Source organism: Venturia canescens, chromosome 6 (assembly GCF_019457755.1).
Source record: "Venturia canescens isolate UGA chromosome 6, ASM1945775v1, whole genome shotgun sequence".
NCBI classification, from domain to species: Eukaryota; Metazoa; Arthropoda; class Insecta; order Hymenoptera; family Ichneumonidae; genus Venturia; species Venturia canescens.
The window spans coordinates 6,367,972-6,390,983 of NC_057426.1; the positions used below are offsets into that span (position 1 = coordinate 6,367,972).

General features: G+C 42.2%; 2 protein-coding genes across 13 annotated transcripts in view; one reads left to right on the forward strand and one right to left on the reverse strand.

The window, feature by feature from the left end:
* Nucleotides 1–19,327, forward strand: part of LOC122411955 (Down syndrome cell adhesion molecule-like protein Dscam2) — a 113,719-nt gene extending 94,392 nt beyond the window's left edge. Inside the window, exons 9-28 of one of the 12 annotated variants that reach the window (XM_043421100.1) lie at nt 1,783–2,207; nt 4,493–4,792; nt 8,316–8,435; nt 8,568–8,744; nt 10,766–10,916; nt 11,074–11,222; nt 11,315–11,446; nt 11,733–12,212; nt 12,385–12,554; nt 12,792–12,930; nt 13,001–13,570; nt 13,711–13,892; nt 14,030–14,423; nt 14,518–14,661; nt 14,740–14,889; nt 15,071–15,282; nt 15,388–15,541; nt 15,675–15,777; nt 16,067–16,134; nt 16,543–19,327. In XM_043421100.1, the coding sequence (XP_043277035.1) occupies nt 1,783–2,207; nt 4,493–4,792; nt 8,316–8,435; nt 8,568–8,744; nt 10,766–10,916; nt 11,074–11,222; nt 11,315–11,446; nt 11,733–12,212; nt 12,385–12,554; nt 12,792–12,930; nt 13,001–13,570; nt 13,711–13,892; nt 14,030–14,423; nt 14,518–14,661; nt 14,740–14,889; nt 15,071–15,282; nt 15,388–15,541; nt 15,675–15,777; nt 16,067–16,134; nt 16,543–16,586 (4,264 nt within the window). In that variant the 3' untranslated portion in view covers nt 16,587–19,327. Of the gene's footprint in view, nt 1–1,782; nt 2,208–2,534; nt 2,820–4,492; nt 4,793–8,315; nt 8,436–8,567; nt 8,745–10,765; nt 10,917–11,073; nt 11,223–11,314; nt 11,447–11,732; nt 12,213–12,384; nt 12,555–12,791; nt 12,931–13,000; nt 13,571–13,710; nt 13,893–14,029; nt 14,424–14,517; nt 14,662–14,739; nt 14,890–15,070; nt 15,283–15,387; nt 15,542–15,674; nt 15,778–16,066 lie in introns of those variants that run through there. The other 11 variants (XM_043421096.1, XM_043421098.1, XM_043421093.1 and 8 more) reach the window with 11 other exon arrangements.
* A 382-nt stretch (nt 19,328–19,709) lies between these two features.
* On the reverse strand, nt 19,710–21,731 carry LOC122411958 (tropomyosin-2-like). The gene is made up of 6 exons (XM_043421103.1): nt 21,295–21,731; nt 21,080–21,213; nt 20,535–20,723; nt 20,248–20,323; nt 19,980–20,112; nt 19,710–19,921 (listed from the first exon to the last, which is right to left on the reverse strand). The coding sequence occupies exons 1-6, from the start codon at nt 21,532–21,534 to the stop codon at nt 19,839–19,841; spliced, it is 855 nt and encodes a 284-aa protein (XP_043277038.1). The 5' UTR covers nt 21,535–21,731; the 3' UTR covers nt 19,710–19,838.
* Between the last annotated feature and the right edge of the window lie 1,281 nt (nt 21,732–23,012).

A 23,012-nucleotide genomic window follows, 5' to 3' on the forward strand; every position in this document is an offset into this window, starting at 1 on the left:
GAGATCCTCGCTTCGGATGAAACAGCGAACAAAACAGTCGGAACGTTCGTTTTATATTCTTGTATATTTACGATATTGGCTCAACCCTCGAAGGATATTGCGATTTGGTATTTTAAGAGCCGGAAGTCCCATCACTTTGAATCAGGGATTGATGCTTTTCATCCGAAACAAGAAATTTCATAAACTTTTCATTCGAACGCAGAGTTACCAACATCAGGCTGCTTGAAGTCAGCCCAAAACTGGACTCTCGCTTCAAATTAAGGCAGTTCATCCACGAAACGATTTTCTTAAGAAAATCTTGAAATTTATACAGAGTTTAAATGGGCAATCGACTGACACGCATATCAAATTTCAAAGGACTCATCTTATTGGTTATTGAGATAAACGTGTTTAAATATGAAGAAAAATAGACAGGGTTAAGGGACTGCGCGTGAAAAATCGTTTATCTTTTCATATAACGAACAAACGCTTCTTACGAAGTTTATGAAAAAGTACACAATAAGAATGAGGTATATAATGAAGGTTTGAGGAAACATTCGAGACGATTGTCTTACTAGTAATGAAGATATATTACTTTAAAGATTAAACGAAATTGGTAATGAGCACTCGTACAACCTCACACTTGCTTATTTCAGCATTTTGTTTCTCCTTGGCTTAGCCCATTCCTATTTTTATTTTTTCTTGATCCATCTCCCTTTGTATATTCCCCTGGCACTCTCTAATCCGAATTTTTACATAAAAAACTATAGTATACCTCTATTAATTAAGGTAACTCCGTACTGCATGCTAGCCAAATGAGTGCTAAATTTTCAAAACGTTTTTAGACCAAGTTCAATGTACCGATTAAACTTATTGTTAGTAGATATGTATTCAAGCATATTTTATTAACGTGAAAAAATATTTAAAATGGTAGTTTCGCAAAACTATCAACTGATAGATGTAAATTTCCATGATGACACATTTTTACAGGTATTTTTCAAAGAATCATCTGTATTTTTTAACCGATTTAATTGCACCAAGTCTCATGTTGTTCCTCAACCGATCCTCTACGAATTCACCACGTAGATTTTCCTTCAAACTCAATCCTGAGAGAAATTATGAATGAAAAAGTTTTTTCACATAATGAACAATTAGCTGCAACAGTGAAACGATCAAGTTAAAAAAAAACAACTACATGGTGGATTCATAGAGGACCGGTTGACGAACAAAATGAGACTCATTGCAATAAAATGAATCAAAAAACGCAGATAATTCTTTGAAAAATACCAGTGAAAATGTGTCAGCATGGAAATTTGCTTTGATCAGCTGATGGTTTTGCAAAACTAGCGTTTTTAATATTTTTACGTGTTAATAAGATATATGCTGTAATAAAAATCCACTAACAATACATTTAATCGGTACGTTAAACTTGGTCTGAAAAATTGTGAAAAATGTATTTACAATTTCGTATAAACAACTCTGACATTAACTTAAAGTGATTATATCTTTAATTAGGAAGTGAAAATCGGTTCAATTTTGACACCCATAAAATGCGATCCTTCGAGCATGATCTACCTTAAAAATAAATTTTGTTTCAACGCCAACCGCACCAGGTTTTCCGTCCCCCGATCAGTTCCTTGAGAGTATTCTACCACGAGTTCCATAGCTCCACAGTAGCAACGAGGGTCAAACGAACGAGTAATTTTTTAGAATCGAAAAGTGACGTTTCGGTTCCCGCGTCCACGTGACGACGTTGTACGGCCATTCGAATAAGACGATTTCCTTGATTTGTTGCTCGCAAAGATTCGTCATTGGGCAATACGTGACGGTGCACGGTGACGTGATATCGCACGTGAACATCAGCCAAGTGATGGTGGAAGACGGCGGAGAATATTCGTGCACGGCTGAGAATCGAGCTGGCAAAGTGACGCACGCGGCACGTTTGAACGTCTACGGGCTCCCGTACATTCGTTTCATTCCAAAAGTGACGGCGGTAGCGGGCGAGACGCTGCGTCTGAAGTGTCCAGTGGCAGGATATCCGATCGAGGAGATCAAGTGGGAACGCACAGGCCGGGAGCTGCCGGACAATATTAGGCAGAAAGTAATGCCCGATGGGACGTTGGTCGTGTCGAGCGTTCAGAAGGACGGAGACACCGGAACGTACACTTGCTGGGCGCGGAACAAGCAAGGGCACAGCGCCCGGAGATCGGGCGATGTGACAGTGATCGGTAAGGCCTTAATTTTCCGTTATTTCTTCGAGCATTTACCTAGTAAACGATCGCCCGGTGAGTCGGAGTTTCCGGATGGATTCAAAGAAGCTTTTGGAAGGAGGAAACCCCGGGGGAGCTGTACGAACGGATCCGGAAAGCCTCCGATCCCAGAAACCCATCCGCATCGGCAGTTTAACAAATTTTCTCTTCCATCCGAATTAGGAACACCGAAGAAGCAATTAAATCGGATGCCTCCGGAGACCGACGAACAAGACGCAGAATAAAATGTACGGGGCCCTTCCGGGGGTTCAATTTAATCTGACCCCTTGTCTTGTTGCTTTTCAGTACCCCCAAAAATTAGCCCGTTCACGGCAGACAGTGATCTCCACCTTCACGAACGTACGACCCTCACGTGTTCGGTAACGCGTGGTGATCTACCGTTGTCGATATCGTGGCTGAAGGACGGTCGTTCAATGGGTCCGAGCGAGCGTGTAACTGTCACCAATGTGGACCAGTTCAATAGCATACTGATGATTGAAAGTTTATCTCCAGATCACAACGGAAATTATTCTTGCGTGGCACGTAATTTGGCCGCTGAGGTATCGCACACGCAGCAGCTTGTGGTTCATGGTAATCCTTCCTCTAGGCCCCCAATGTTTTTACCGGGGACACCCTGACCGCCCGAAACAACGAAAATTACATTTTTTCATTCAATTTACACGATCAGATACCTTTTTTAACGATCCGATATCGCCTCCGTGTGTGTAAGTGTGCGTGGGTGGGACTGCTGGCGTCCACGTTTTTTGCATAATGCGTTTTGCGTGTGTGTGTGTGACTGTATCGCAAGAAAATAACGAAATAGCTATTACATCGCATATATACATATTATATATATTATATATATATATATAAACTCTACATATTACGTACTCGTTCTTTACTCGATTATCACATCGATTCAACCATTTTTTACTGCTCTCTATTATGGCCGTCAATCTTCAGGTCCAATCCTTCTCAGCCAATCAGAGTCGTCCCGTTAAAATCGAGCTGCATGTTGACCTTCCTTTCTGTAAATATTTCACCTTGTCTCGAGCTCTGTTTGGTGATAAACCTGAAGATCCTTAAAAATCCAAAACCTGAGTAAGCCAGCACGATATTTCGAATTTTGGTATCGACGAGGTCGTTCGTCATGCTAAAATTGGGATGCGAGTTCGAACTTCTCCAAGGATTTCCAATTGGGCCAATTTGCTTCCCTGGGACTGAACGACCTCGATGAAAACTCGTGAAGTTCATTGGTCCGATGGAAAAAAATCGATCTCGCGTGACCTTATATCCCCATGCACGTTGTCCCAACAGAAAAAAGAGAGAGTTTCGTCTCCTCTTACGAATCCAAATAAAAGAATTTTTTCCGATCTCTCTGCCACGACGGTTCGAGGATTGCTCGCAGAGATTCAGCGAAAGGACAATTCGATTTTGCATGCATCGAGTCCCTTCGCCCTTCGAACCTTCCTTCTCGACCGAACGTCGAGAATCTCTACCAAAAACCTCGCAAATGAGCCTCGAGCCATCGTACTATGCTTTTTAACTGCACGCTCTTTTCTGCGACGAATGAATGAAGGATCAAGTACGAATACAACAAAGTTGTTCATTTTGTGTATACACCCGTTCGAAGGAACAAGCTAAAGGGCGGCAGGTGTTGGTCCACGGTGGGGTCAGCTCTTTCTATCTCAAGATCTCTCTCTCTCTCTCTCTCTCTCTCTCTATCTCTCGCTCTTTCTCCAACTTTCTCTCTATCTCTACTCTTCGTTGCTACGTTACTGCCTCTACTGTACATACATTAATTACATCTACATTATACATACGATATATATATACATTTTTGGTTATTATTTCGTTTATTTTATAAATTGTACACGATCGTGTACAATTGCAACGAATCCACTCGTAAATAAGATAAAATTATGAAAAATATGAAAAGAATAGAAAAGTAAAAAGATGTGAAGAACAAGCAAACAGACAAACATACGAACAAAAACAACGACGAAAGAAAAACGTATATATGTATATTTTATGTATGCATTTATGAATTTATATATATACATATCACACTACTACTATTACTACTATAATAATAGACCTATGACTGTACATATATATATATAGAGATTCATATATATATATATATTTATGAACTACTATACATACTACTATTATACTACCTGGTACGAAGTTCTTGCGTTTTTTGATGACATCTTTTTCTCACTCTCACGTATGGTTCTTTCTTCTCTCTTGACCTTTTCCAGTACCCCCTATAATTGAGCCATTTACCTTCCAAGAGGGACTGTCAGAGGGGATGCGGACGCGGACGGTGTGCGGGGTCGCGGCGGGTGATCCACCCCTTACGATATCCTGGTTAAAGGACGGTCATAGTCTCGTTCCTCTCTCCCCGAAATTGGCAACTGCCACTAACGTATCCCAGCTGGATTCCTACTCGAGTCTCCTGAGTATAACGAATCTTACGGCCGAGCATTCGGGCGACTTTACCTGCGTCGCCGCGAACCCCGCCGCCGAGGTCAGGTACACGGCCAAGCTACAGGTAAAAGGTAACTAGTTGAACGCCGAGAGTACACCCAATTTCCTCAAAAACTTTTCACAAATTTCGGAAACTAAGATACTTCGTGACGAAATACACTCGATTGTTACGATCGAGCTATTCCCCATACTTCCGTCGTGTTTTACGGACTCGGAAAAAAAACTCGACTTTTTACCTTCGTCCTCGGATTCCCTGTCCACTACATCCGGGATCGCGGAGCTTGGCCTAGGCGTCGATAAACAGAATTTTTACTAAAAATTAGTTTTTAAGAGCTGCCTTGCGAGTGCTCAGAAAAAAATGTATGAAATATACAATTTTTCAAGGAACAAATGGAGTGAAAGTGAGCTTTGTCGACTCGAAGACGAACGAGTTTTTCGTGCTGACCTTTGCCAGCTCCTGTCAACGAGCCCGAATTTCCGGAGTAAGTTGTCAACGTAACTTCTAAAAGTTTTCGAACGATAATTGATTATTCAACCCTCGCAAAGCTTAGTCGACTTACGCCAAGGTCCGTGGCCCCGTTGCCTCCAACCGTCGATATCCCGAAGCACAAACCCACCGGGCGTAGATCCGAGAGAACTTCCGGAGGAACTGTCAAGGCGCGATGACACCGTCACGTGATCCTCGTACCAACTTGCGACGTATTTCACCATCGACTCGATGGCTGACGTGTTCTCGTCGAAAATCCAAACTCCTCGTGCTCCCTCCTCATTAATTGTCGGATTTCAGCAAGAAATCTTGAAAAAATTCAATGCCAAAAATATCACTTTTAGAAGTAACCTCGTACCGAACACCATTGTCATTTGGGCAAGACCGAAGCAAAACTGAAGCTCCTCGTAAAATGTTATGAAAGTTTAGTAGATTCTCGACGAGAGCATCGCCACCAACGACCGTTTTCCCATCACCATAATCATTTCTCTGCAACGAGAAATCTCCCAACCGACCGGACCATCATGACTCGAGTGAACAATATCGCAAAACCTTCAAAACCTTTAGCACCCCTGGAACCAGTAAAACCTACGCTCCAACCGAACAGAAATCACAAATAACCAGGAAGCAAAAACCACCACCACCAAACAAAAAATGAGAAAAAAAAATAAGCCTCTTTCCCAACCCCTTCCAACACAGTGTGTATTACATTTACGTTGCTTTGGCTCTCTGGGAATGCGTCGGTATCTCGTGGACCCCCTGAGGTTTGCTTGACTTGACCGAATAATAAAGGTAACAGTTGCACCTCTTCCTCTCATCTTCTTTATCATTACGTTATCGTCATAAGCATATGAATATCCATATAAATCTGTCAAAACAATCTTTCAAAAATAACCATAAATCTTGAATAATGTGTATATGCATATTCATATATTAACCTATCATTTGAACTTCTGACCTGGTGCGTGCGCCTGTTTTCCATTACTTTTTCCAACTCTATTATACACACGATCAATTTTAATACGCATGTTTTAATATCTCGGTGTGAAACCTTTTTAATAATCGTTCGACGCTACTTCGATATCAACATTTATCTTTGTATCAGCATACGTGATATTTTTTTCTATACTTCATAGTATAAACATCACTTTAGATTGATTGTACGAAACGTAGGAGAACGAAGCACGTTTTATTACCTATACGCTGTAGCAAGAAGAACAAAATGGCTCAAATATCCTTGTCCCTGGGAATGGAGGTGCTGCGAAGAGCGTGGGAGAATTCGACGCCCTTTTACCAATACTGTCTCTCTCTCTTTCTCTGTCTCTTTCTTCATCCAGTATTTGGCATGAATTTATCGAATTTTTCCAACATCTATTTGTCACTCACACCACTCAGTATGTGATTTTATCGTTTCTCGCTGTTTCTTAATTAGATGGCTATTCGATAAAAGTATTTATGTATATAAGGATATGTATATACTGACATATGTGTTCTTAATTGCTGCTTCGCTCTGCGACTCGCTGTTGCTATCTCTCTCTTTCTCTCTCTCTCTTTCTCTCAATCTATCTCTTCCTCTCTTACTCTCTTCTTCGATCTCCGACTCCATGTTTCTGTCATGATATCATTTACCATCGTTTCAATCGTGGGACAAAAGTGCGGACGAATCAGTGCGGTCGAACGAGCCACCGTCCGTGGCTCTCCTCTTTCCTTCGATTTTCTCGATCGAGAATCTAACTGACGCTTGTCTCGTCCGTGCTTCAACGATCGAATACAGTAATCCGTAGGCTAGTAGTATATGTATTATGAAGTTTATTTATTCATGTCACATATCGGATTTTGGAATCATCATATAGACGTATTAGAAGCGAGTAACTAATTTCAACAATAAGTTCGGCCGCTTATCTCGAGAGACCCTGGCCCCTAGGCCAGGGCACACGCCCACCCGCCACCGTCACCTATTTTGAACCACCACCGCCACTACCACCACCACCACCACCACCACCACCACCACCGAAAGTACCCTTGAATTATCATTATTCGTATGATTTATTCGTCTCCCAGCAAATGCCTTTTCTCTAATATTTGTCACGAATATGGCTCTCTTTGTATCACACTTTCGTAATCTCACAGCAAGTAAATATCGAAGATAAATAATGAAGAAAAAAGTGGATTTTTCGTAAGGAGTTATTGCGTATTCATTCGTATATTGATATATTTTTATAAAGTTATGTACATTACACACCCTTCGCGTCTCGAACGTGGCGCATTGCCGTTTTTTCGTAATACGTTGATACATTCCCACTCTTCTATCACAGTATTATTCGCTTGTGCAGCGTTTTTATTATCATCACCGTAAAGTAGTACCTGCCAACCTCTCTCTCTATGCCAGAAAACAAGAAATAAAATAACCAATCCTCGCCCCCGCACCCTCGCCCTCGGACATCACAGCCTTCGCCTCTGTTCATCGACAACGACCTTTCGCCTCAGGCCAACGTCCTCGCCCTTACGATTAATCCCGCACGTAACACGCGCGATTCCTATACAGAAGCTGTTGAAATTATAACGAAAATTTGTCCACTTTGTGTGGGGATACTTCGCGGCTTGTTAAAATGACTATCGTTCGCTTCGTCAAGTCCGATCTGTTCTCGCTCATGGAATTCGTCTAATCGTGATGTTTTTTTCGTTCGTTCGCCCTTTTATCGCGTTGTACTGTACAGTTTTTCAACATTTCTCTTTTGTACAAATAATCTTTCTATTTTTACTCTCTCTCTCTCTCTCTCCTCTCTCTTTCTCGCTATCTCTCTGTTCTTACTTCCTCGAATATTTTCTTATATGCAACAAATAAAGAAGAAACAAAGGACAGAGTTGCTTCACAGTTCGACATTCGCGACTTCGAACTTCACTTTAACTCTCCTTCACTACTTCGAGTCGCTCTGCTCTCATGCATTCGCGTCAACGCGAATTGTATCGCTCACTCTTGCGACGAGTGACTGTCGTTATGATTTCGTTTTTGTTTTTACATCTCTCAATACGTGTAAATATGCTTTTTTATTTTATTGCGGCCGATTTAGCGGAGGGAGTAAAACTGTGAACGTTCTGATTTTCAGTGCCACCGCATTGGGTCGTCGAACCGAAAGACGTGAGCGTCGAGAGAAACCGTCACGTCGCTCTCCATTGTCAGGCCGAGGGTGTGCCCGCCCCCGTAATCGTATGGAAAAAGGCTACCGGTACGTCCCGCTTCGTTTTCCCCTTCGCTTCATCCCTTTCCTCATCTTCTTTCGCCCTCTTTCTCTACGCATCGTGACCATCCGACTCGTCGCTTTCTTTATTTATTGAATTGTCGATCGATCGTTAACCAGCAGGCAGTAAATCCGGTGAGTACGAGGAATTGCGAGAACGTGCACACACCAAACTCTTGAGCAACGGTACGCTCGTACTGCAACACGTTAAAGAGGACAGAGAAGGCTTTTATCTCTGCCAGGCAAGCAACGGAATTAGCACTGGAATCGGCAAAGTTGTTCAACTCAAAGTCAATTGTAAGTTCACGGAGTTTACGATTTATCAGCTTGATATAACAGTCCGGAAGGCAGCGTTGCATTTTAGGCAGTGTCTTACGCCGACCGATTGTCATCTTTCAACAAATCCCGAACGAGATCCCGAATGGCTGATAAGTGAAGAAAAAAATTAAGTAACAGTACACTGCATAAAATTCAAGTGGGTAATTGTTTGAAAATTTTTTAATACGAAAACAACCATCAGCTGCGTGTGTAGCGATGGAAAGACCGCCAGATGACGCGACAAAGATTCACATTATTCGAGAAATGCACAGTATCTTCCAGGGTCCAGCTGAAAGGTCTTTCTCTTGTTTTATTTTATAATACAAATGTATTTTCATTTATTCTATAATATAAACAAAAAGAATAGAAATATAAAAATCAATAACTGTCGGAAAATTATGCGTCGGTGCCGCGCTACTGCGACAGTTATCTGAAGAATCATCATCAAAACTGTCATCGGTTAGATTGTTCTCTTCATCGTGTTCTTGAATGAGATCCTCTTCACCATGAACATGTTAATCATCAAAATTAGCCTACCATGAATATGGTAGGCTAATTTTCTCATTCTCTTCTCAAAGATTTTTTCTTCCGAATTTTCTCTTCCTCAAAGAGAGTATCACAGACAAAAATTTCGTACCGGTAATATTTTCTCTGCTATTCGTTATACTGCTGACTGATGGGGGTACTTGACCTCCTTCAAATCATTTGAAGACGTATTTATCGTCTTTTTCTTCCCATCCGTAGTCAGTAGGAGATAATTGAGAAGGGTTTTGAAGACGAGCATGGCTCGAACAGCGCGCAGTAAATGCTGGCGTAGCTCGAATCAACATGGTGGGAAGATTGCCCCGTCGATACGGTTTTTCCACTTCAGCATATCGTTCTTGTCTTTAATCTCGTAATTCTGAATAAACGGTGCAACTCAAGCAGCGTTGATATCGTTTATCACTTTAAACCCGAACGGGTGACAAAGAAATTCTTCGATCGTTGTCAAGACCTCGTCTAATGTACAGATTTAAAAAACGTGGAATGCAATTTTTGTATCAGCTTCTCAGTGAGCTCGACAAGATTAATTGTGATGAAGGATTCTTACGATTTCATCACTTTGTCATTCGCATTTATTTTGGCTTTTTTATCGACGGTTCCAATTCGAGCATCTAAAGTGCGCCGTCTCGTTTTCGAACTCCCAAAACTCCCAGCAATTGGTGCATCACTTTCTAAATCCGCGATATTTTCAGCGCTATTTTCAGAATCTTGAGGGGAAGCGTTTGTGGAATCGTGCTGAATAGAATTAACAATGTCCTCAAACGTTGCTTCAGTTTCTAACTCTTCTAAAACAGTGTAGCTACATAGCAATGCCCGTAATTATTAACGATATTAATAATTTTTTTACTCTCCGTTAAACTTTCTCCGAAACTGATCTCGTGCGACGAATAAAGGACAGGCACGCGCAGCTCTCGGTTAGAAACTGAAAAGCGGAGAGGCTTAGTAGGTAGCCCGAAGGTCATGTTTTGGGCCCAGGCAGCTAGAGTATCTGTCTCCAAATAAGCGTAGTAGCAACGCTCCAATATTTTTAAGCTTTACTGCGTCAGCTGACAGTCTTTCCACCGCTACAGACGCAGCTGATTATTGTTTTCGTTCTTCAAATTTTTCGAACAATCACCTACTTGAATTTCATCCGGCGTACTGCAAATTTTTGTTACACATTTATTAAAAAAAGTTTCGCAAACTTGATCAGCTGACGGGCGATTCTCTCATTAGTCGTATAAGAACAACTGTCGATGTCAATATGAACCGGCTTACTACGACTTTTGTGAATGCAACACTGCCTCCCGGACCATAAGGCTGTTTGAGGCTTTGGAATGGTCTCCGTTCACCTTACGCATAAAGAAAAAACTGTTCGAACGAATTCCCTGTCGCTCCCGTCGCGATTTTTACCCATCTTTTCCATCGCCAACGTTCAACAACGTTACAATAATTCACTTAATTTTCGTCGTCAAAAGCTTCTCCGTACTTTGCTCCTGCGGCTCGTCCTGTGACCGTCAAGAAGGGCGACACAGCGACCCTTCACTGCGAAGTTCACGGTGATAAACCAATCACTGTGACGTGGCTCAAGAGTGGGAAAATGGAGCTGAATCCATCGACCAATTATAGGTATGAAAATCTGTTGAACGAAATCTTGAGGAACTTTTCCCCACAAAATCCCAGTTGGAGTTCTCGTTTTTAGTTTTTTCTTTATTGAGATATGAAAAATGAATGCAAAGTATTTGAGAATCCGCGTAAATCGCTGACTGCGTCGTCGTTTTTGAAGGGTGACAGTGAAGCAGGAAGTGACTCCTGACGGCGTGGTTGCTCAGCTACAAATTTCGTCTTCCGAAGCCCCGGACAGCGGAGCTTATTTTTGTCGAGCGAGTAATCTTTACGGGAGGGACCAACAGCTCGTCCAGCTTCTCGTTCAAGGTGTCAATAAAAAAAGAGTCTAGGTTTTCAGTGAATGAAGTTCGTGATCGTTCCGAACTCCGCTAAAAATCTAAACTTTACGACCGTTACAGAACCGCCGCAGCCTCCGAACAATCTCGAAACTGCGATGGTCGCTCCGAGGAGTATCAACGTCAAATGGCAGCATAAATCGCAAGACACGAGTGAGGTCACGAAGTACATTCTTCAGTACAAAGAGGGCGATGGTAAGTGCCTGAAATTTCGAAAATATTTCAAAGCTCAGCTACAGAAACGTTTTTACTGAGCCTACGATCATTATGCGGCATTCTGATCGAGCACAAAAGCCTCTTCCCCAAACGAATATCATTCTGCCTTAATAGCTAACGATATAAAACCTCAAGTTCCCAGGGTCGCGAAGACCCAGGGTAACTTGCGTATAGCAATTTAAAGGAAAACTCGTTCGTTCTGCATGCAAAAAAATCGTTGGATCAGCCAAAAATAAAAATTTAATTGATTCTTGTAATTTCGAAGGTGGAATGTGGCAACAGCAAGAATTGAGCGGACCGCCGCTCCCATACGCAGCTCTCATTGACGAGCTGAAGCCAGCAACGAAATACACGATAAGAGTGATCGCCGAGGGGCCGGCCGGCAGGTCAGCATCTTCGGCTGACCTGGTGGTCAGAACCGAACCGGAAAGACCGGCCGGGCCGCCGATAAATATAGCGGCGAGGCCACTGTCCCATTCGGAAATTTTGGTTACTTGGTCGCCTCCCCTGCCGGAACTACGTCACGGAGAGGTGCAAGGATTCAACGTGGGCTACAGGGAATCAACTTCCGGTAACTCGCCGTTCAATTTCACTTCGGTCATCGGAGATGGCGAAGAAGGGGGTGGCGAACTCCGATTGACGGGTCTACGACCTTACACGAGATACACGATCGTCGTGCAGGCTTACAATCAAGTTGGATCGGGCCCTCTCTCGGAACAACTTCCCACACAAACTCTCGAGGATGGTGAATATTTTGTTGATTGTTTGATGGCACGTGCTCAGGGATTGAGGAACAACTGTTAATTAATTCGAGTCTTTTGCATTGACCATGAGCAAGTCAGATTTATGAAAGTAGACTTTAGAAAGTCTTCCTGATAAAAAAGGAGGGGGAAATACGAATAATTAAATGTTTACAGTCCCGAGCAGACCACCGGAAGACGTTCGTTGCGCTGCTCTGACCTCGCAATCCCTTCAAGTATCTTGGCAACCACCCCCGAGTGCATACACCAACGGAATAATTCAGGGATACAAATTGAATTACGAGCCCGTTTTGACCGACGTGTGGCGGGGAATCGATGAAATGGAAGTGAGTCTAAAGTTCACCAGGAAAAATCAATCCCCAGGGAAAGAATCAGCGCTTACTTTGGATCAAAGAACCAGCACTTGAAAGTTGTTTTTCATTCAAAATCGCCTGGGTCACACAGACCCAGCGACAGACTGAATACAAAATATTGCTATCCCATCAATTTTGTGTCCATTCTTCACAGTAAAGAAACAAGCAACTAAAAACAAGTTTCAAATGAATATTCTTCTTCTTGAACAGGTCCGGAAAACGAGTGTCTTAACGATAGTTCTGTCAGGGCTGCGACGATACACGAACTACAGTATCCAAGTGGTAGCTTATACCAGGGTGGGTGATGGTGTACCAACGAGAACAACCTTTTGCCACACCGACGAAGACGGTAAGAATCGAAAATTCTCGTCCCATGCATCACCGAGATTCTATTCGTTGCTTCATCGCTTGTCTCACAGTGCCGGGGAGTCCAGCAGACATAAAAGTCGTAGTCAGTTCACCTCAAGCCCTTTTCATATCATGGTTGCCGCCATTGGAGCCAAACGGCATTATAACAAAGTACAATTTGTACACAAGGATCGTGGATGGTCGCGAGGAATTGAATCACGGTAAAAGAATGTTGCCGGCGACCAACACATTCTTCGAAGCTTCGGATCTCCAGCAGAGAGTCGAGTACCAGTTTTGGGTTACTGGGAGCACGAGGATCGGTGAAGGACAAAGTTCTCGAGTGGCGGCCGAACTACCGACCAATCGAGTGCCAGCGAGAATCACTTCGTTCGGTGGACACATCGTCAGGCCCTGGCGAGGTTCGGTCACTTTGGCGTGCAACGCCGTCGGTGACCCAACCAGGGAATGGTACAAAGGCAACTCCGAACAGTTGCACACCGACTCAGGGCGGAATATCCAAGTCCTGCAGACCGGAGAACTCGTCCTGGCGAGCCTTCAGACTCAAGACGGCGGAAATTATACTTGCCAGGTTGAAAATGCCCAGGGAAGCGACAGGCTGCACTACAGTCTCACGGTTCAGGGTGAGTTGTCAATGTTTGCCAGGTCAACATTATCTTTCCAATCATCCGGTATAACGTTCATCCAAAACTCTTGAATCAACCGATTCGGTCCATTTGGATAATCACAAGCCATCTTCATAGCCATTTATTCATTTTTCCAGTGCCCCCGAAAGCCCCGGTTCTCTACGTCACTAGTTCAACATCGAGTAGCATTCTCCTGCACTGGAAACCTGACTACAATGGCGGTGCACCATTGACTGGGTACACTCTGCACTATCGTACGAGCCAGGGAAGCCTTCACGAGCTCCAACTTCCACGACGGGCGACCAACCACGAGCTGAAGGTAAATCGTCAATGGAAGATCGTTTGGCACTCGTCAGTCAGTTAAAAACGGAACTTTACAAAGTTTTCTCCAATGTAAAACTTCACCAATGAAATTAGAATTGTTAGTGTACTTCGCACTCCAAACTTTGTCGACAGGGCTTACTCTGTGGTAACATGTACCACTTGTACTTGACATCCCACAACAAAATCGGTAGCAGCCCGAATTCCCCTGTACTTTCTGTGCGGACGCAAGGTTTGCCACCCGGAATACCCCCGTCAGCGACTTTCCTGGCGCCAAATTCAACGACCCTTGCACTTCGACTCCACGCTTGGCCGGACAACGGATGTCCAATTGATGATTTTGTCATTCAGTACAGACCTATAAACGAATTTCACTGGACTCTCGTCTCAAACAGCGTGAAAATGGCTCGACGTTTCGTCGTCACGAATCTTTCACCGAGCACTGTCTATCAGCTGAAAGTCGAGGCTCACAATGTCGCTGGTAGCAATCACGCGGAGTTCACATTCGTCACTTTGACCAAAGATGGCGGTAAGTCTGGACAAAAAAAAAGCCGAAATTGTTGCTCTCCCCGCGCAGAAGCTAAATAAATCAGAGGCTCCTTAACTATTTATTTTTTCGTTAGAACCGCCACCTCCGGAATTGTCGGAACGAGGAATCGCGACTGCCCTTCCATTTTACGCCGACGTCAAAGTAATGCTGCCACTAATGATAGCGGCTTTTGCGTTGTTGGCAGCCGTCGCGACTGTGGTTGTTCGTTGGAAAACTCGTGAGTAAACTCGACCATGGCCTACGACGAAATCCTCTTCTCCTAAGAATTATGACACCCACCGAGTCGTTCTTCCAGGTCATTTGGGGGACCGAGTGCAGCGGCCAATGAAGGAGACCCAGGAGAATCAGCAGAACGCGGAAACTCAGAGGGAACGCTATTACGCGACTATCCACAAGGTCGCTCTTCAGCAGGCTGCGAACGCGAGCGGTACAGACAAGATTCCAGGTGCATATTTCGTTTCCAGAACTTTCGGAGTTCGTTAAAAATAGTTCGAATGGAAAATTGGAAAAAAAAATGCAGGATACTGAGAGTCCCAAGTCGCAATGCCGCAATGAGATTAATTTTAAAGCTGCGCATCAATACCGACGTGATTTGAAAGGTAGGCAATGCCTCTGGTGGGTTACAGAGACGGCGGAGGACATCTCTCCGTACGCTACGTTCCAGCTTTCGGAGGGGGGCGGGGGAAGCCTGGCAGGATTGGGCGCTCTGGGCGGACTGGGAGGCGCGGCGGAAGCTTCAACCGCCGGGCTCCACTCGAACAACACTCTTCTTCACAGCTTCATGTATCACGAGCACGCGATGACAGAAGGATGCGCGAGTCCGCCACCTGCAGCGACGGTAATCGATGAAACTTTCCTTCCTTTCCTGTCGAATGAAAATTCCGCTTTTGAAAGTACCTGCAGAATCATCATTTAACTTTGGATCACGTTTTTTTTTGTGCAGAGTATGAAGAGTGTGTCGTCGCGGAGACGCCAACAGAGGAAGCAGCAGACTCCGGGCGATGTGGACAGTGACGAGAGCGAGTCTGACCCGGACCAGCTGACCCGCTCTCGGACGGAGTCATCGAATCAACTGGACGCTGGCAAGTTGAAGCACAGTATGTGACGAAACTCTTAACGATGATTCGAATCACTCATTATTTTTATCTTCCTTGTAGTAGCACATGCACAACCTCTGCTGGGACCCTGCATTATCATATTACATTTATTCCCTTGTATTCTATTCCTCAGTTCGGGCAGTTTCAGATTTCTTCTACCATCCTACGTCCAGCACTTCCTCGGACATTTCCCCGATGTGCGAGCAGAAATCACTGACACGGAGGGCACGTTCTAGGTGAGTTTTCATTTCATTCGATTCGGTCAATTAAACGAATCTACGATTCAAAAAACGTTTCAGGGAATCCTCCAGAAATAATGTTGTCTTTCTCAAATTCCGTAATTGATGATTCGTCAAGCTTGTCAACTTGAATTTCTGTCCTGAATTTGAGCTCGAACCATGGTCCAACGTTCTTAATAGAAAAAATGATGCTTCGCTTCGTCGCTGATCGCAAGATCGAACTTTGAGGATGTCTAAATTTTAGAACTTTGACAACTTCGTTTACTTTATCTGTTATTGGAAAAAGATGGCACGTACCGAGCAGAACTTCACTGCGGTGGCCACCGATGTCCGTAGCAGAGACCGCATTTGGTGGTCAGTCAAACGTCATGTCGCGTCCGGGTGGGGAAAGAGGAGATCGGCCGGAACTCAGTGAGGCCGAATGTGACATCGACTCGTTGAAGAAGCCAAAGCTGGGTCAGAGAGCATCGACGCTTTGGTCCAAGCCCGGCTCTCAAAACAATCCATCTTCGGATTATTCGATCGCCGTTTAATCAAGCCCGTCAAGTCTAGCGCTGCTTAAACGATAGCAAAAGAAAAACATAAGAAAATAATAAGGCGGCGCAACACTGAGATATCTCGAGCTCGTTCAACGAGGCTTTTCGGTTCCCTCGGTTTGCTGCATCGATTCAAGAGTTCCTCCAATCTCTTCTGCCATCACCGGACATTTAACTTACCATCACCCCCCCCCCCCTTCTTTCACTCTCTTCTTTGTCTCTTCAGCTACCTCCGATGGTCAGACTGATCAAATGTTTGTCTACTACTAATATACACTCGAGATAACTGCCTACGACCAAGCCGCATTATCGCCGATTACCGCGACAGCTCAAACGACGAGAATAAACTTCCTGCATTCTCTGTCGATGAACGTATTACCATCGACAGTGAATCTTCCGAACCTCACTGCCAACACGTTGGAGAACGTGAATTTTTTAGTTTTTATTATTCATGCAGTAATCCGAGACAACGATACCAGCGTATTTCATCTTCTACGAGATAGAGCCATTGAAATTGGGGCTTTTGTGACCAGGGGAGAGGAGGAGGTGACGAAAGCCGAAGGTGCGCGTACCAGTGCGTGCGAACACGTGCGTATACTATACTGTGCGTTTTATGGATGTGGTATATTAAAAAAATAAAAATAAAAATAACGTGTGGATGCGTGCCAAACGACAAATTGCTCAGACCGCTTCGACGAAGAATAAGATAAAAGAGAAGAGACGAAAAAAATGTATTATCATCTCTACAATCTCGTCCGTAAGCGGACGACCCATCCGAGACCAAAGACTTTATTCCATATTATTCGTATGAGATTCTATGCGGGATAAATAATCGAAAGATTATATGAAATGGTGCATTCTCAGCGTCCAAGCGAATTAATCACTGCGCTGATGAAGAAATATAACGAAAAGAGCCCTCGAATTGGCTTTGAGATGATTAAAACCAAATGAAATTTGAAAATAAATTTAAATCAATGATACACGGGACTAAATACGAATTATCCGAAATAGAATTAATGGAAAATTCGATTTTACCCCCTGTCTCTGTTCCGTATAAACACGAATAAAATTCTAAACGTTGGGCTCCGTTGCATTGTAAAGTTTATGGATATACGTACGAATTACACGTTGATTATTTTAAGTCCGTTATTATAATAATCCTAAAGAAATGAAGACTTGTTAAGTAGGCTTCGCGCCAAAGGTCGGTCGAGCCAGAACGACCATCTAGTGTACGACATTCGGATCACAAGTTTTCCAAAAAAAACGTCTAATTTCACTCCCTTCCTCCAACGACTAGTCAACAGGCTCGATTCTACTGGAGAATTCAATGAAATGTTCGATTTGACAGCTGTCAAAACTCCTGAGACAAACCGCTTCAATTTTACTCCAAATATTCATTTTTTACTGACTCCACGAAGGCCCTATTTCGTAAAACTTAATAAAACTGCCCTCAGAACTTGTGTACGAAAAAAAAAAAAAAACATGATCGAAATCTCGAACCGACCGAAACGGGAGCTTCCTTAAATCGGGGCCTGAAAGAGGGGAGAATAAAGCGAACGTGAGGCTGATCCACGTGAAGAAGAATTTATTGAATGTGTTCAAGAGGCGAGATTGAGTCGATTGTACATTTTTTAATAGCATCTCCCCTCTTTCGTACGAACATGCCTCTGAACTCGAGTTGCAAAAAACTGGCCTCTCGATCTATTGCAGCATAATGCGTATGTACATTTATATATATACGTGGGTGTCTTTACAAAATCGTGCTCACGTGTATATACATTTGTACATACGTATAAAACAGTGTATATATTATTACATGTAATACAATATCGAAAGAAAAAGCACGTCAATCAAACTCAATTACTTTAGGTGAATGTATTATGATGCCGAATAAAAGTGAGTCAATCTTTCGAGCTGGAATTATAAAATCGTTTATTTCCAAGAGGGAAATACGTCGGTCACTACATTTTTGTAAATTTCTTCGTTCATCCTCCTCGTTATACCACAATTTTTTTCAATTCTTACACACCCACACTTACAGATGTACAAAAAAATATTTATACGAAAATCGGTGTATTCGTACATGAATATTCGTGGTTTGACACTTTCGGTCTTGCACTTCTCTTCATCTACGATTTACTTGAAATCTGACTGTTCAGAAAACAGACAAAATTTTCCAGTCGACAGTGACGTTGATTCGGATTCGATGGAGTATCTCTACTTTTCTTTTATCAAATACATAAAACAAAAGATTTTTTGAAAATACGAAATTTCGAGTGTATCGAGGTTGCGCTAAAATTGCCAACTCGATCTTCGCAGTACGTTAGTCGAAAATGCATTTTTTCATTAAAAAATACGAATTTTTAATGTTTCTTTGAAAAAAAAAACACTTTTTTTGCAATGAACGAACGAATATTTTTTGTACCTCCATAAACGTCGTATCGAACATGTAGAAAACGAGAAACCCGGCGTTTTCTGTGGCGAAAACAATCGAATCATGAAAAAAGTGCAATGAAAACTCGGACTTTTGTCGTCCCTTCGTTTTTTGCCCACAGGATTAAGATTTGTTTTTTTTTTGTATACTACATACGAGTATAGATATGAAAATAAGTATTATTTGTTATCGATGCCTCAAATAGACCGGTGAAGTTACCAGACTTGTGAGATTACTCAGGCTTGAGAGGTGAGTTGGCCTGGGAATACTAATCAAACAAACGATAATCAACGTCCGTTCTAATGTAAAGAAAACAAATAAAAAATTAAATAAAAACAAACCAAAAGCGATTGCGTAGCGTGATACGAATGTTCAGTTGACGAGTGCGTTTCTTGGGTACGAACTCCTGCGTAAAGAAGTGATCGAAAAATAAGTTAATCAAACACACACATACACACACACACAGACAGTATGAAGAATGAAAAAAAATTTGAACTGTATGAGGTGAAATAATGTCATTCAATGGGCATTGCGTCGGTTCCAGAATCGATCAATAAATTGATATCGTGTAAGACCATGTTCCTTTCGTCTGCGTTGGCTCGTTATTTATCCTCATTTTTAAATAGTTATCTCGACTGAATCAATTGTAAAAGAAAATCATTTTTTTTTTCAATTTTTGCATTTTGAGCTGCACTTTTCTTCAACACAAGACTGAATTTAAGAGATTTTGTTCCACGGGCCTCGGTGGTTGTTGATTTCGTGATTATGTAGCTAAAGAACCTAAAAAAATGTTCCTGCATTGAGATCTCAAAAAATGTAAAAAACTCACCGTTTTTCTGCGAATTTGGAATTATTTTATGGGCATTCTTCTATAACGACCCAATAGTTTTTTGAATTCATCCACAAAATTGGGTCGATGTGGTAAAAAAAAATAGTCGAAGAATAAAATGGGGCAATTGTGGTTTTTTTATATTTTTATTTTTTATTGCCATTGAAATTGAACAATTCGACAACACAATTCGTTATAAACGCATGCTCGATACGGGAGTGTATAAAAGTGTGAAAATCATAAGTTATCAAATGTAGAATCAATAACCAGTGAGCTCGGCAAATGTCAAGTCCAAGTCGTCGCAGATGTACTTGCACTTCTCTTTCTCTCGGAATAATCGATCTGCAATGGGAAAAATTGATGAATGGTTTGAAGAAAGATGCATTTTTTTTCAACGTACCTTCCCGACGATCCAAATCTTTTTGCAGTAGTTTCATCATTTTTTCGGCAATTACTGCTCGCGACTCTACTGCCTGGAGCTTGAATTTCAAATCCTTCAAGTGACTCTTGAATTCCTCGACCCGTTGATTTGCCTGATGAGGAATAAAAAAATTCGTCGATCAATTGATTGATAGAATTGACCTGAATATTTGAATGAATTTATGAAATCATTGATTTGTGATAAAAAATTGAATTTACGAAAAAGCAACGTTTCAGAAATTGCAAACCTTCTCTTCAGACACTTCGAGTGATTTGAGGATGTTTCCAACGATGAAGAGCTCGTCCTCACGCTCAGCAATTTTTCTACGACCAAAATTCAATGATCGAATTCACTCGATTCTTATATTGGCATAAAAAAGAAATTTTTGATGATTCAATGCTTTCAAATAAAGCGCTTTCCATGTTTATGCTTTATCGTGAACAATTTCTCCGCGTATTCATTTCAGAAAAAATCTTTCCTGTGCTATATTTCTATTTCCAATTTTAACTTGAAAAAAAAAAATTCGTTACGCACGCTTCGCTCGATTTAACTCGGTCTTCCGCAGCCTCCAATTCGTCTTCTACGAACACCAATTTTCTCGATATCTCGTCGGACTTCGAGTCAGCATCTTCGGCAATCAAACGAGCTTCTTTCAACTGAGTTGTGAGCTGGTCCATTCGCTCCTCGTCGAGTTTACTTCGGTTTTCCAAAACTTTACAGATTCTGGATGGAGTTTATTCAAAGCGTCAATCAAACCATTCGAATCATTGTCGTTTCTCGACAAAAACTTTCCAGCTACGTTCTCACTCAGCAAGACTCGAAAAGAAAAAATAATCGAAAGGAAATCCCTCGATCCAAATTCCCTCGTGAATAGCAGATAGAAAAAAAAACTATCGAAACTTCGAAATAACAAAAAAGCAACGAAACAAAAAACGATTCGACGAAAGAGCAAGGTAAAACATTTTTTCCTTCGATACTTTTTCACACGTGACGTGAATTCGTGTGTCAAAAAATAAGCATGAAACAGACTGGAAAAGTGAAGCGGGAATGTGAGAGAAACTACGAAGAATCGAACGAACCTTTTAGCATCGTCGGCAGTCTCAGTGGCCTGAGCGAGTTTCGTTTGAGCGACGAGTCGACGTTCCTCCGTTTTTTCCAAATTCTCCATGCACTGTTGCATTTTCCGATTGAGTATAGCCAGTTCGGATTGAGCCTGGGAGGATCGAAAACAAACGAGAATCGCACACGATCACTCACACGTACGAAAACAAAAAAAAGGAAAACTCTGACCAACCATCAAGAGAGATCGTTCCTTTTGCTCGAGATCAGCATTCGATTTTTCGAGGTTTGATCTGCTCGTCCGAAGGTCTTGTTTCATTTGAGTGAGTTTCTTCACGAGTTCACAAACTTCGTCTCGCAGCATTTCTTCACGTTTGTTAGCCTCCCTGGCTTGTTGATCGCAAAAATCGGCTTTGTCCATAGCCAGATCTTTCTCGATTTTGAGAGTCTGCAGTCGTTTTTTTATCGCATTCATGATGCTTCGGTCCGGGAAAAAAATTCTCTTGAATTATTATCTTTACGAGGAAACTCCTAATTCGTTACTTTTTCGTACGCTTTTTTCACTGTTTTTTAATTTTTATCAATATTTCCTTTACGATCGATATCGCAGGCAGTTTTGATGACGAACATTCGAATCGCATGCTCCCGGGTTACTGTTCCCGTCCACCGGCGACAACTTTGCTTTATAGCCCAACTAAGAAATGCAAAAGGACCAAGTGGCCCGCGACTCCTTACTTAGAACTCAAACGAATTCTTCGACGATCTCTCTCCCAACGACTCTCCAATTTCGTTCCCCAGCGAACTATACCATCTCAATAATCATTTAGATTTCATCGAACCTCCCTCGCTCTGGACCTCCCTTAGATTTTATTTAGAATTCAAATGAAAATCCTCTTTTTTATTCCTCATCTCAAGTTCCTCCGTGCGACCCCCGTGGAACCACTAGATACTAAAAAGAGTTGACCTTTTTATTGAGAATATAGAGCTTCTGGCATTAGGCCGATCGGTGAAAAGGTCTTACGTCTAATTCTTGATACAGTTCCGATCGAGTATCGATTACAAAATAAATCGCGTAGAGCGCACATCGAACGAATTGTTCCACTTTTTGTTTGTATCTCGAGGGGAAAAAAATTCTTCCATAATGGAATTGAATTTTTCGTTGGTTGACTTGACTTTCCTTTGAGGCAGAAATTTCAAAAATTCCATTCACTCGATCAAGTTTTCCCTTCCGATTAATTATTCAACTTCATTTTGCCTTTGTCCTCTTTATATTCGTAATAACAGTGAACAAAAATTGAAATTGGAGTTCACTTGCCTGCGCTCCGAAACACTGCAGTCGACATGCTCGAATCGAGGCTCCAAATTTTTCTCATTTCTGGCAAATGGTTTTCTGAAAAATTTCTACCGATCGATCCTTTCTAACATTACCTAAAAGTCGAACCAGAGAACTTTTTTCACGCGACTTTTGATCACAGAATAAAACCGAATGAGAGTTTCTGGTAAAAATGATCAAAATCGTACGTTAGATTGGCAGAGAAATTTTTCAAAGCAACGAAATCCCCAAATCAACTGTCAATTGCGTTCGAACGAGAATCGTGAATTGGAGTATCCGAAAAAGTGTTGAAAAGAAAAGTAGAAAAGTCAAAATGTCGTTGGGAAGGACAGAAAAGAAAATTATGAAAAAAATGACAAAATTACACTTTATTGACAAATAAAATACAACGCAGAGAGACTCTGATTAAAAATTGTAAAATTATTTGGGATGATCCAGCTGAAAGAATCGATATCGAGGATGGAGGCTCCTGAAAAATAAAGAGAAACGAAAGAACCGCAAATCAATCGGGGTGTTGAATTAGTGTCAAAACACAGTCGCGCACGCATGCGAACGAGCCATGCACACGCTCACAGCCACGCACTCCTAGGCGATGAGACAAGCGGCCGTGATCCGAATCG

Bases quoted from the DNA above. Each gene is read 5' to 3' on its own strand.
- LOC122411958 (XM_043421103.1), bottom strand. From the start codon at position 21,534: ATGAATGCGATAAAAAAACGACTGCAGACTCTCAAAATCGAGAAAGAT. The intron at 20,724-21,079 runs GTTCGTTCGATT...AACTCCATCCAG, and splicing joins ACTGCCGACGATGCTAAAAG to AATCTGTAAAGTTTTGGAAA. The intron at 19,922-19,979 runs GTACGTTGAAAA...TTCCCATTGCAG, and splicing joins AGATTTGGATCGTCGGGAAG to ATCGATTATTCCGAGAGAAA.